General features: G+C 42.7%; 1 protein-coding gene across 1 annotated transcript in view; it reads right to left on the bottom strand.

The window, feature by feature from the left end:
• lrrc38a (leucine rich repeat containing 38a) overlaps window positions 1-13,734 on the bottom strand; it is a 54,724-nt gene extending 40,990 nt beyond the window's left edge. Inside the window, exon 1 of the mRNA XM_049581762.1 lies at window positions 13,107-13,734. Coding sequence (XP_049437719.1) covers window positions 13,107-13,734 — 628 coding nt within the window. The remainder of the gene's footprint in view (window positions 1-13,106) is intronic.
• Between the last annotated feature and the right edge of the window lie 422 nt (window positions 13,735-14,156).

Below are 14,156 nucleotides of genomic sequence, written 5' to 3'. Positions count from 1 at the left end.
TGGTGTTCATCCAGATTTTATGTCTTTAAGGCAGTTATGAAGTTTAGTTAATTGATTACTTTCTTCTGGTTTCATAGATAAATACAACTGTGTATCATCCGCATAACAATGGAAATTTATAGAGTGATTTCTAATGATGTTACCTAAAGGAAGCATATATAGAGTAAATAGGATTGGTCCGAGCACAGAACCTTGCGGAACTCCAAAACAAATTTTAGTACCTAAGGATGATTCATTATGAACGTGAACAAACTGAAAACGATCAGATAAATAAGATTTAAACCAGCTTAGTGCAGAACCTTTTCGGCCAATTAAGTGTTCCAGTCTCTGTAGCAGAATTTGATGGTCAATTGTGTCAAATCTTTGAAAGAAAGGGAAGATTAGATATTGGTCTATAGTTGGCTAACACCTCTGGATCCAGGGTGGGCTTTTTTAGGAGAGATTTAATTACAGCTACCTTAAAAGACTGTGGTACATAGCCTGTTAATAAGGATGTATTGATCATATCTAATATATGACTGTTAACTAAAGGTAAGACCTCCTTAAGAAGCCTAGTCGGGATGGGGTCTAAGAAACATGTTGATGATTTAGATGAAGAAATCACTATGGTCAATTCTTGAAGAGAAATCGGGGAGAAGCAATCTAAATATATATTAGGTTTTACAGCTGTGTTTGAGGTTAGATAGGTACTATCTGAGGACAGGAGGTCATGAATTTTGCCTCTAATAGTTAGAATTTTGTCATTAAAAAAGCTCATAAAATCATTACTGCTAAGGGCTAAAGGAATACAAGGCTCAATAGAGCTTTGACTCTCAGTCAGCCTGGCTACAGTGCTGAAAAGAACCCTGGGGTTATTCTTGTTTTCTTCTATTAATGCTGAGTAATAGTTTGCTCTGGCATTGCGGAAGCCCCTCTTATAGACTATCTGCCCAGATTAAACAAGATTCTTCCAGTTTGGTTAATCGCCAATTCCTTTAAAATTTTCGCGATATTTGTTTTAACTTATGGGTTTTAGAGTTATACCAAGGAGTGAACTTTCTTTGCTTTGTTAACTTCTTTTTAAGAGGATCTACAGAGTCGAGTGTTCGCAGCGAGCCTACGGTGCTATCGACAAGATGATCAATTCGGGAGAGGTTAAAGTCGGTACGGGAAATCTCTGTTACTGAAGGACTTGGTATTGAATTTAACGATGGAGTAATCTTTTCCTTAAATTTTGCGACAGCACTATCTGAAAAACATCTAGTATAGTAACTGTTGCTGAGTGGCGTGTAATCGAGTAAAAAGAAATCAAAAGTAATCAAATAATGATCTGATAGCGAGGGATTCTGTGGAAAGACTGTCAGGTTATCAATTTCAATTCCATATGTCAAAACTAGATCGAGGGTATGGTTAAAACAGTGAGTGGGTACACCCTGACTGAAGCCAGTGGAGTCTAACAATGAGATAAACGCGGCAGCCAGGGAGTCATTATCAACGTCGACATGAATGTTAAAATCACCTACAATAATAAATTTATCTGATTTAAGAACTAAACTGGATAAAAACTCTGAAAATTCAGATACAAATTCAGAATACGGGCCAGGAGCACGGTACACTATAACAAATAAAAGTGGCTGCGAGGTTTTCCAGGTCGGATGTAAAAGACTAAGAATGAGGTTTCAAATAAATTATAATCTAGTTTAGGTTTAGGGTTGATTAACAGACTAGAGTTAAAAATGGCTGCAACTCCCCCTCCTTGGCCGCTGCCTTGAGGAATGTGGGTGAGGGTTGTGAGGAATGGATTCATTTAGACTAACATATTCATCTTGACACAGCCAGGTTTCGGTGAGACTGAGTAAATCAATATGATTAGCCGAAATTAATTCGTTTACTAACACTGCTTTAGACGACAGAGACCTGATATTTAACAGTCCGCATTTAATTCTCCTGTTTTGTCTTTCTGTCACAGAAGAGGTTTTAATTTTTATGAGGTTGTTATGCACAACTCCTCTTTGTTTAATTTTAAATTTAAATAATTTAGGTGGTCGGGGGACAGACACCGTTTGTGTAAAACTATGAAAACTATAGGTGGGTAACTGAACTAGAAGCTCAGAGAAGTGTATAGGACTGCGACTCTGAGTCCTGATCTCAACTCTGGCTTGTCAGGGATTTGAATTACTAATAAAATTTGCCAGGTTCCTAGAAATGAGAGCAGCTCCATCCAAAATGGGATGAATGTCGTCTCTCCTAATAAGACCAGGTTTTCCCCAGAAAGTTTGCCAATTATTAACGAAACCCACATTGTTTGCTGGACACCACCTGGACAGCCAGCGATTAAATGATGACATGTGGCTAAACATGTCATCACTGGTCAGATTTGGGAGGGGTCCAGAGAAAACTACGGAGCCCGACATCGTTTTTGCATTATGGCATTTTATTTGTGTCATATGTCGCGCGAGAGGTTAACACATCTGCACGTGCGCAGATCTCTCTCTCGTGTAAATTATTTCGTGTCACGCGTGCAGATTTCGACTGTCGCGCGCGCTTGTTTGATCTTCGCGCACATATTCAGCAACAGAGTGAAGCAGAGGCAGGTGCGAGTGAGTAAAAAACAGCAGCGACACACAAAACAACACTGTGCAGCTGCTTTGCGTGTGCTGTCTCGCTCCTGCTCTCGTTCTCTCTCTCCCCTGTGCTCGCTCGCGGTGGAGTTCTGCTCACTCGAAGCAAGGACTTTTGACACTTTTGGGGCGGAGACCAAGGCTGACCCCAGCCCTCTTATGATTGGTCATTTTCCAGCCCCCCACGTTGGTGCCTTTTTGGTTTTCTGCTGATGACAGCTTCCGTCACAGACAGGAAGCGGAGTGGATTTTTTTGGTTTGTTTAGCTAACTAGCCTGGTAAGAAGCTACACGCTGACTATGAGGGAGAAAAACACACATGGAACTTGCTATGGGTTGGGAAACTGCAATAGGCTACATACTTCCATGGGAAATACAGGCTAGAGTGATGCACCATCAAAGTGATTTATTAGTTCTCATCTATTAAAGGTAGAGTCTGGAGTTTTGTTCGTTGCAGTTTGTAAACAACTAACAGCTAACAGCTAACATCCGGGACAGACCTGAGCTCTGTCATCAACACATTAATACTGATAATAGTAATAATAAGCCACCAAGCTGGACAATGGACTGCCAGACGTTGTCCTTTAATTCATTGTTCATAAAATCATCCCATTTTTTATCAAAAAGGCTATGGTGCTGTGAAATTATCAACCTTTATCCCATACTGTCCTGCCTGACTGGATTTCGGACTCTCCCAGTCTGCGCAACTATAAACAAACAATTTCATTGTCCCAGCTGTGTAGTTCCGCTGGTGAATTCCGTGGGGGGTCAAAGTCTGGGCGGAAACAGTTTTCACCGCACGACAATTCTGCCCCGGTGTGCAAACTTCCATAAGAACCCATGAAATAAACGTTTATATTTTTCTGCGAAAATAATCCGCGCAGATATTCGCCTCAATGAGAATGGACTTTTAAACTGATTATTATTATTACTATTATGTGTATTAATGTGTTGATGACAGAGCTCAGGTGAAGCTACGTGCAGCAGAGCAGGAGGGCTACTAGCCCCACTAGCTGTCCCGGATGTTAGCGAGTGCTAGCACATCTCTCTCACAGCAGCAGAACCGCAAAGTAAAAGAAACACAGTCCAAGTGAAGCGCTTGAGCCGCGGGCGGATACCCGGCCGTCACCGACAACTAAAGCCTCGACTGGTAACAAGTATGAGGGCCGTTGTGGTGAGCTAGCTCGATGCTAACTTCGGCTAGCGGTAGTGGTTAGCACCTTCCCAGCTCACCACAACGGCCCTCCTGCCCGTTGCAACAAAACGCTGGAGGCTCCCGTTGCCGGTGACGGCCGGATATCGGCCCATGGCTCCAGCGCTTCACTCGGACTGTAATTCCTTTCCTTTACGGTCCTGACAACTGCTGTTGCTGCTGTCTGGGGCAGGATGCAACACAGTTGAGCCAGAGAAGAGGGGCCCAGTTTGAATGTTTTGTTTACAAACTGCAACAAACAAAACTCCAGACTCTACCTTTAATAGATGAGAACTAATAAATCACTTTGATGGTGCATCACTCTAGCCTGTATTTCCCATGGAAGTATGTAGCCTGTTGCAGTTTCCCAACCCATAGCAAGTTCCATGTGTGTTTTTCTCCCTCATAGTCAGCGTGTAGCTTCTTACCAGGCTAGTTAGCTAAACAAACCAAAAAAACCCACTGAGCTTCCTGTCTGTGACGGAAGCTGTCATCAGCAGAAAAACAAAAAGGCACCAACGTGGGGGGCTGGAAAATGACTAATCATAAGAGGGCCGGGGTCAGCCTTGGTCTCCACCCCCAAAGTGTCAAAAGTCCTTGCTTCGAGTGAGCAGAACTCCACCGCGAGCGAGCACAGGGGAGAGAGAGAACGAGAGCAGGAGCGAGACAGCGCACGCAAAGCAGCTGCACAGTGTTGTTTTGTGTGTCGCTGCTGTTTTTTACTCACTCGCACCTGCCTCTGCTTCACTCTGTTGCTGAATATATGCACGAAGATCAAACAAGTGCGCGCAGCAGTTGAAATCTGCGCGCGACACGAAATAATTTACACGAGCGAGAGATCTGCGCGCGTGCAAATGTGTTATTCGCTCGTGCAACATATGACACAAATATAACGCCATATTGCATATTCACACACCGAGGCAATATTAATTTTAGTGACCTCAGATTGGCGTAACCGGGTGTCATTGCCGCCGATGTGAATAACAATCTTACTGAATCTACATTTAGCTTTAGCCAGCAGTTTTAAATTTGATTCAATGTCGCCCGCTCTGGCCCCAGGGATACATTTGACTGTGGCCGCTGATGTTGCTAACTTCACGTTCCTCAGAATAGAGCTGCCAATAATCAGAGTTTTATCCTCAGCGGGTGTGTCGCTGAGTGGAGAAAAGCGGTTGGAAAAGTGAACAGGCTGGTGGTGAGCCGTGGGCTTCGGCTTAGAGCTGTGCCTCTGGCAAACAGTTACCCAACCTCCCGGCTGAACGGGTGTTACCGGAGGACCGCTAGCAGAGGCTATGCTATGTGGCTCCGTACCGGCTACAGGGGTTGGCTAACTACCGCAGCTACTGAATGGTTTTCCATGGTACGGAGCCATGCTTCTAATTCACTAAGCCTCGCCTCCAACAAAGCAAATAAGCTACACTTGTTACAATTACCACTGTCGCTAAAGGAGGCAGAGGCATGGCTAAACATTTGGCACACCGAGCAAAAAAGAGCAGAGGGAGAAGCCATCACTAATTGTAAAGCTAATGTAGCTACCAAGGCTAATAACGTGCAAACAACAGCTAAGAGATTAGCAGGGAAGTTGTAAAAAGGAGGAGAGCTATAAGTGCTTAAACGGAACTAGTGTGGGTTAAGACTTGAAGTAGATGTTAAAGCAACTGAAGTGAGAAAGCCGAAAGCAGGCTAGTAGAATTCACGAGAGCAGGACAGAAACGCTGTCACAGAAACACCGGAAATGACACAACTCGCTTACCACAATACGTCAGCACGTCAGCTACTAAGGCATCAGTTGTATTATGTGCAAGTCTGTTTGAGTTAGCTTAGTGTTGTGACGTTAGCCGCAGCTCCCGGCTAGCCATCAGCTAGCGTTAGCACCCAATAGCCTAGCAGAGTTTCTTGATTATTCCCTCATGTATCTGTGGTGGACTAATTGTCCTCCTGACACGGCGTATTCGAAGTTGAAGCGGAAAGGCGCTCCGCATATTCCTGGGTTTTCTGCGGGTTTGTGAACGATGTCTGTGTGTCGTTGTGGGTGACCAGGAGTCTTGCCAGGTAGAGCAGGCCGTATCTTACGCCGGGTATGCCTCGTAGCAGCTCCCTTGCACGGTTGAACAGCGACCTCCGCTTGGCCATGGTGGGCGGGTAGTCAGGTAATATTTGGATCCTCAGCTTTGCCGCTGCTGCTCTGCGTGAGATGTCCTCCAGCACATGGTAGTAGTGCAGCCTCAGGATAAATGGTCTGGGTTGCTCGTGAGGTCCGGGTCGCTTTCAGAGGGTCTGGTGTGCTCTGTCAGTGAGAGGCTTCTCATCCAGTGACAGCACGTCCTGCAGCATCCCGGCGATGAAATCTCTTGGCTTGTGCCCCTCACTTCCCTCTGGAATCTCGATGCGTCCTTCCAAGTCTTCGCATTGTTCGGTTAATTTCTCCACTTCAGTGGTCAAGCGAGAGACCTGCCGCTGGAGTGTGGCTATATCATCTGCCTGGAGTGTGGCGGAGTTTTCAAACTCTTTGATAGTAGTTTCGTGTGAGGCCGAAGTCACTTCCAGGGATGAAACAGCCGTTTGTAACTCCTCGTTTGCTGTAGCCAGTTCGTCTGTGAACACCGTGTATGCCGTCTGCCCCTCTGAGAGGGCGGTGCAAGGTCCAGCAGATAGAGAGCAAAAACACACAAAATGCCTGAAGGAATTTTCACTGTTGATTGAAGTACTTGGTCAGTTACTTGCCGATTCTGATTCTGACGAGAAATATTTACCCTCTGATGACAATCTGTCGTCGAGTGACAAAGTGACGGTGCATCCGCACGTCTGCACATCGCATGCACCACGACAATCCACACAAAGCAGCACATGACATCGATATTAACCAGACTTTACCTCACTGTGGTCGGGGTGGCAGAAATTAGATGAGGAGGGGACGTGTTAGAGGCAACAGGGGTGGTAAAAGAAGGGCCGTAACAGTAATGATGATGGCTGGCTTTACTTGAGAAATGAGGAAGTGGATCACAGGTGGATTAGGGACTGTTGGCTATCGTGGAGACACGGCTCTCACAAATGTTAAACCCACTGATTTATTTATATATTATTTGACCCTTATCACAAATGAAACCAACAGAAAAGCCAATCAGTTCTTATCCAGAGTACAGATAAAACCAAAATCCAGATTCAATGACTGGTATGATGTCACTGTCCCTGAGATGAAAGCTTCATTGTCACTTCATTTGTGCATTGGGCTCGTAGAAAAGTCTGAGACTGAGGACCACTGGGCATTATGAGGATGAGATAACAAACCAAAAAAAAAAAAGATATGGCTGCCACCTAATGATGTCTCAATATGCAAATTAGATGAGTGAATTTACGGCCATCAAATTCCTGTTCCTTTATTTTGAGGATGAGATGACAAAAATAAATTTAAAAAATGAAAAAAATCTACTGTGTAAATATGTTCAAAATTCAGTTTTACTGAGAGTTATGTTATCAGATATGGCTGCCACCTAGTGATGTCACAATATGCAAATTAGATAAGCAAATTTACTCCCATACGATTCCTGTTCCTTTGTTTTGAGGATGAAATGGCAAAAACAACACAAAACAAAAGAAATCTACTGTGTAAATATGTTAAAAATGCTGTTTTACTGAGATTATGAAATCCAATATGGCCGCTGCCTAGTGATGCCACAATATGCAAATTAGATGAGTTAATTTACTCTCATCACAAACTTTGTGTCATAATGAATAGTTTTCTCATTTACAGTATGCCTTTATCTGTCACCACTTTCAAGCTAAAGCCTTTTGAAATGTTGAAAATAAAACTGAATATTTTAACTCTGGCACCTAAAGGGTTAAAATGGAGATTCTGCCCCTGTCATATCTGCATGTAAGATTTAGACACGCACACACCATCATGTTTCTGTGATTTTGTGTGTCACAGCGGTTGCTATGGTAATTAACTAGGTGTACCTGGGAGAAGATAAGAGAGACACACAGAACACACAGAAGAGAGCTCTATTAGTAGAGATTTAACTCCTTGAACTAGTTCTTCCCATTCCCAAACCATTGGTCCAATCATCAAAATAACGTGATGGTGAGAGAGATAGACTTCTCTCGAACGCATAGATATAATGTGTATGTGTGTGTAATGTGTAATGTGTGTATTTGGAGTCAAAAATGTGATCATACTCGTGAGTTACAACTGTGTTGCACCTCAGCTGTTTTCCAGAAATTTCTCCTCTCAGTTTACATGGGAGTGAATGAGAAAAAAATCGCTGCTCCCTTCGCTTTGGCGCCACTGAGCAAAAATATGTACGTGTGAGAAATTCCATGTCAACATTTCTGTGACCAGCACAAATTTTCCTATGTTTTTTTTAGTAAAAATGTACAGTGAAAATTGTGGACAGGAAAGCCACTTTTTTGAAAGTGTGGTTGTTGATCTGTCTTTTATGAGCTGCTCGACAGCTGAATTTCTCTTCTGAAATGAATAAAGTTCTATTCTATTCTATTCTATTCTATTCTGTATGGTTCCTTAAGTGTCCAAATGTAGGATAGGAGCCATAGTCTTCAGCTATCAGGTTCTGGGAGGCAGACACCTTCTCCACATTTAATCAAGAGTAGAATTAGACTGTCCTTTTTGATAAGGCTTATAGTTAGGGCGGGCTCAGGCTTGCCTTGAACCAGCCCCTAGTTAGGCTGATATAGGTCTAGTCAGCCAGGGGACTTCCTATGGTATGATACACGTATCTCCTCTTTCCTTCTCTCTCTCTCTCTCTCTCTCTCTCTCTCTCTCTCCTCATTTGCTAACATTCACGTCCTTTAACCACATAACACCAATGCAGCTTCTCCCCCAGACCCTTTGTGCTCCACTGTCTTGCAGGTTATCTCAAATCATGGTTGCACCTGGATCATGGGTCATGGTCGTGTTGCTGCCATGGTCCTGCCTGATGCAGACTACTACTGCTATTACTATTAGTCATACTTCTACTCTTATTATACACATACAATTATTATAGTCACAGACATATACTATCATACATTACTTATATGTAACATATATACTATCATGTACTACTATCAGAGTCATATTTCTGTTATTATTGTTATAGTTGTTATTACTTGTCTCTCTATATGCATAATTTTCTTATATGGATTACTGTTATTTTAATATGTTGATCTGTTCTGTACACACAACATCTATTGCACATCTGTCTGTCCTAGAAGAGGGATCCCTCCTCTGTTGCTCTTCCTGAGGTTTCTAACATTTTGTCTCCATTAAAGGTTTTTTGGGGGGGAGTTTTTCCTTATGCGCTGTGAGGGTCCGAGGACAGAGGGGCTGTTGCATGTTGTAAAGCCCTCTGAGGCAAATTCTGATTTATGATACTGGGCTTTATAATAAACAAAATTGAAACTGAATTGAAATCTAGCTTCACACAATCCAGTTTATCAACATTATGATTATTACATGACTATTTTAATCCAAAAACTAAACATCAAAAATAGTAACTGACTCTTCACTAAAAACAAGACATCTTTATTTGAGATGTGTAATCATGTACAGCCATGAGTGATAAAAACTGCATTTCCAAACCAAGAAATACAAACCAAGCAGTGTGTTTTTGGCACCAATGCACTGTAAAACCTTAAAAAAACATTTTGTGCACTGTGTAGAGGGAGGCATTTCCATTTTATCCTGATTCCTCTGTAGCACTGCTGTACCCAAGAGTCACTAGACATCATTGTCAAGTGTGTGTGTGTGTGTGTGTGTGTGTGTGTGTGTGTGTGTGTGTTTCTGTGAGTCACATGAGACCAGAAGGGGTTTTCCACATGAAAAGGGACTCAGTGACCTCATCACTTGGTGATATTCCAGTCACGTGGCGGTACAACAGGCAGCCAGACTCATGCACACACAGAGATGGACAGACAGACAGACAAATAGGACAATATGAAAGAGTCTAAATACAAACATACTGACAGTTGTAGATTAGCCACTGAACACAATCACTTAAATGTGGGGCGGCAGTAGTTCAGTCCGTAGGGACTTGGGTTGAGAACCGGAGGGTTGCCTGTTCGAGTCCCCGTCCAGACCAAATATGGAGTGTGGACTGGTGGCTGCCACCTAGTGGCACTTTGTGCATGTATAATTGACAAGCAAGAGTGAAAACTAAAATAAAAATAAAAAATAATACTAAACTAAACTAAACTAAACAAAAGGCCTCTAGCTCTGTGAGATTCTTGGGGCCGCCTTGCATGCCCTGCTCTTTTGAGGTCAGATCTTTAATGATATTTAGGGGACTGTGAGGGCCATGACACACCCCCCCCAAATTAGAACCTGCCAAAGAGGGAGCTACTAAATGCTGACCATGCAGGGTGCCCAAACTTTGGCTTCAGGCCCTTTTCCTTTTTTGTTATTTTGAAACTGTAAAAGATGAAATTAAAAAGTAATCTTGCTTAAAATATTGAGGAAATATGTCATCTTTAACTTTATGCCATGTGGAGATCAGTTCATCTTCTTATTATTTAATAACTCACAGTAAACAAAATTTTGACCAGGGCTGCCCAAGCATTTGCATGCCAGTGTATATGTTTCAGTCAATAAAACCACCATAAGTAAAAGACAATAATATAAACAATGAAAATAACAGACAAAATGAAAACCTTTCTTTTTTGGGACAGTAGAACATGACATATCCTGCAAATAACATGTGAAATCAGTATGTCTCTCTCTCCTGTCTTCTGTCTTAATACTGTTCACTGTCTCTCTAGCTCTTTCCTGGCCCTTGTTGAGTCTATTTTTCTAGTGTCCACTGCAAATCCACTTTATATATAGGCCTACAGTCTATGGGTGTGACACATGAGAGATACGTCAAGAAGTGCAATATAGCCAATCAGAGGCAGAGTAGGGTGGCTCTTGCCCAGAAAAGCCAATAGCGAAGCAGCAAGCAGAATACACTGAAGGATTAGAATGTGATGCCATACGCTTCCCTTGTCTACATGCCTCAGTGTGACGGTGGCATCAGTCGCATTACTTATCCTCAGTTTTAGAATCCTTACTTTTATCCAGACCTCTGCAGAAAAAAAGACTGCTGCACTTCAAAGTATTTTCTGGGAAAAAGAGCTTGTAACTTTTGCTGATGCTATCATGCTACTCCGTAAATTATTCAACTTCACTACTGAAAAGCTATTTGAGTCAGAAAGTAGTGATGTTATCACCACGCTACTGAGAAATGGAGTTATGTTAGTAACTTTGCTACTTGTAGTGATGCTACTGCACAACACTGGCCATGACAAGTTACTATGGGGGAAATTTGTCAACTTTGTCAACTTTGCTTTGATACCAAAAACAACTATAGGCTTGTAGATTGACAATGGAATACAGTGTTGTTAATACAGAAATGTACTATAAAGAATTGTAATGTATGTGGAAGTTATGAGATAATATATGTATTTTTTAAGTGTTGAAATTTTTATTCCACTGCACTTAAAGTATTTGGCAGGTTTACAAAATACTTACAGTGTACGTGTACTATTTATTCATCATATGGAAGTTATACATGGTTCAACTCCAGTGAAATGCGATCCTTTCAGCACCTTTAACGTGCACTATAATTTTGTTGTTTTTTTTATGTCATCTTACATTGGTGGCTGCTGCTTTATAATCGTCCATGTTTCTGGATGATTCTGGTAATCCATGACTTCTGGCTATGGAATGTTTTAATTGTTCACACATCCCAACCTCAACAAGACGGCTGCAGGGTCACTATTCCTGAACACAGCAAAGCTGCTCTGCAGCTGCCCCTGCACAGAGTCATGTTAAAGCACATCAACAGCTGGACCAGGAGCACCTCACATTCCCACCAATACACCAGTCCTTATTCATCATAAAGCACATTTCTCCTATCCTTCTCTCACCAGAGTTCTCTGCTCACCATATAGAAAGAGATATACCTACCCACATTCACTATCTTTCCTCCATGTTTACATTTGAAACTTGCTGCTAGCTAGCTAGGTTTCCACACATACACATTCACAGTCTACACAATGAGTGAGTGAGCGAGCAAGAGGAAGAGAGATTGGGTATTGTGTTTTTACTCTTAACATTAGCCATACAACATGACCATAAAACTAGCTCACAGTACACATTTGAGACAACAGCCAACAGGCCAGATTTTGCTAAGCTGTTGTTTCAGCACCATGGATAGCCAAGATGCCTGCCCACCACTGTTTGAGACAATCAAACGACACAAATTGTTGTTTTTAGTGACCTGTTACTGTGTTTCCACCGAGGATCATGGCCATATACATTCTTTTTTACCCAGAAACTGCTGCTTTTCCAGCAACAATAGTTCCACAAAAAGTGATTGGATTTACTGATACAACATTGTGTTTCCAGCTGGGATAGTGCCTCGAAAAACATTGTTTTTTTTACCCAAATATCACTGCTTTTCCAGCCTTAATAGTGCCACAAAAATGGATTGGATTTACTGTTACATCACTGTGTGTCAAGCTGCAGTAGTGCCTTGAAAAGCAGTTGTTTTTTTAGACATTGCTGCATTATCAGCTAGAATTGTGCCATCCAAACCAGGAATTTTAAGCCAAAACATGATCTTTTCTTAACCTAGACATAACCACACATTAACAACAGCATTGTTGAAACACAAAGAAAGGTAAAGTATGAATGTATCTGCCACATAACAGTGCACAAAGTTAATGTAACTGTGGTTTGCAGAAATGACAATACCAACATTTTGGTGATTAGGTATTCTTACATGAGTGGTCTGCTTTGTGAATCTATTTGAAAGTCTTCGTAAATCTATCTGATTTTCAGATGTGTAGCCTTATGAGTAGACGCCACATCCCTGGGGTTAACTGTTATAAGCAAAAGGAGTGCATTGCAAAATCTAGATTTGGTATTTACAGTATATGTCAGTACTAAGAGAGCTCCATAGTGTTGCTGCACTTTTGTTTTTAAATAATGTAAGTTAATCATGGTATATGACTTGCAGACACACATGCACACACATGCAAACACACACACACAAATATATGAGTAAATAGAGGAGAAACGTTAATGTTTACCTTAAAGGACCTGTGATGATAATCTTGGCTATATAGTCATAGAGTAAACTAGGGAGGACCTAGACTGATGTCTGCAACATTAATGTTTTATTGTTTTCTGTCCAGAGTTTTAACCATCCTTTGTGTCTAGTTTTGCAACTGATCAATCAAATGTTATGTGTAAATGCATCCTAGAGAAATGATTAATTTTCTTTGCTCTGGTGTGGGACAAAGACTGCAAGTCTGTATGTTAAACAATTTATGTCTTACCCTTTGGGAGCTTGTGTTGGTTCTCTGTCAGCCATAAAAACAGTTTGGCAAAGTGGCAGTTGCAGAGCCAGGGGTTGCCCTCCAGACGCAGCATCCGAAGGGAGGGCAAAGATTCCAGGACCACGACGTCCAGGGCTGTTAGTCCATTCTTCTCCAGTTCCAGCTCTCTCAAAGATGTCAGCCCTGCAAAAGCATCCCGTCCCACCATGTTTAGGTAGGGGTTGTTCCCCAGTCGAAGTTTGATCAGACTCCTGGACTCCCCAAATGTTCCAGATGAGATTTCTGTCAGATTGTTGCTCCCCAGGTCGAGGTAGACTAATCTAGAGGAGGTGCTCAGGGTCCCTGGCTCCAGCTGGGAGAGGGAGTTATTCCTCAGGTCCAGGTAGACTAGATCACTGTAGAGGACCAAGAAGTCAAAAGGGATCCAGTGAATCCAGTTGTTGGAGAGCAGGAGACGGCGAACATCCAGAGGGATGGAGTCTGGGACTCTGGTTAGACCTTTGCCAGTGCAGTCCACAGTGTGATGGTCTGGACACAAACAGCTGGATGGACAGTTGTGGCCTCGTGTAAGCAAAGTGGAGGAGATCAAGGCAAGGAAAGGCTGCAGCCAGTTAATGCATGGTATCATTGTCAAGGGGATGGCAGCATTAATTAGGAGATGGGGGTGAGGGGGTCTGGACAGCGGGTGGGAATGGAGGTCAGGGAGAAAGATGGATAGACAGGTCACAGGAAAAGAAAGGGTCGGAGAGGCGATGTAGGGTTAGGGTGGCGCAGACGTCCTTTTGTGCTCTCTGCACAGCAAAGCAAAAACAACCCAAAAAGCCATCGAGTAGCGAGGGAGCGTTGTATTCCAGGAGATCATGTAACAAGCAGTCTGGATCAAATAGCAGCCTGCTGGCTTTTAGGGTAGAGAGGGGAGGAGCAAAAGATAGAGGGTGGGGGGGCGGGGGGTTGGGGCGGGTTGAAAGGGGAGAGGATTAACACTGAGGTAAATAGAGGCTAACAAACTAGAGGCAATGGGGGCGGGATTGTAGGATAAGCCCTGAGATT

This window comes from Epinephelus fuscoguttatus, linkage group LG7, assembly GCF_011397635.1.
Source record: "Epinephelus fuscoguttatus linkage group LG7, E.fuscoguttatus.final_Chr_v1".
Classification (NCBI taxonomy): Eukaryota; Metazoa; Chordata; class Actinopteri; order Perciformes; family Serranidae; genus Epinephelus; species Epinephelus fuscoguttatus.
Note: the sequence above shows the minus strand (reverse complement) of the source record. Positions and strands in the feature narration are given on the sequence as shown.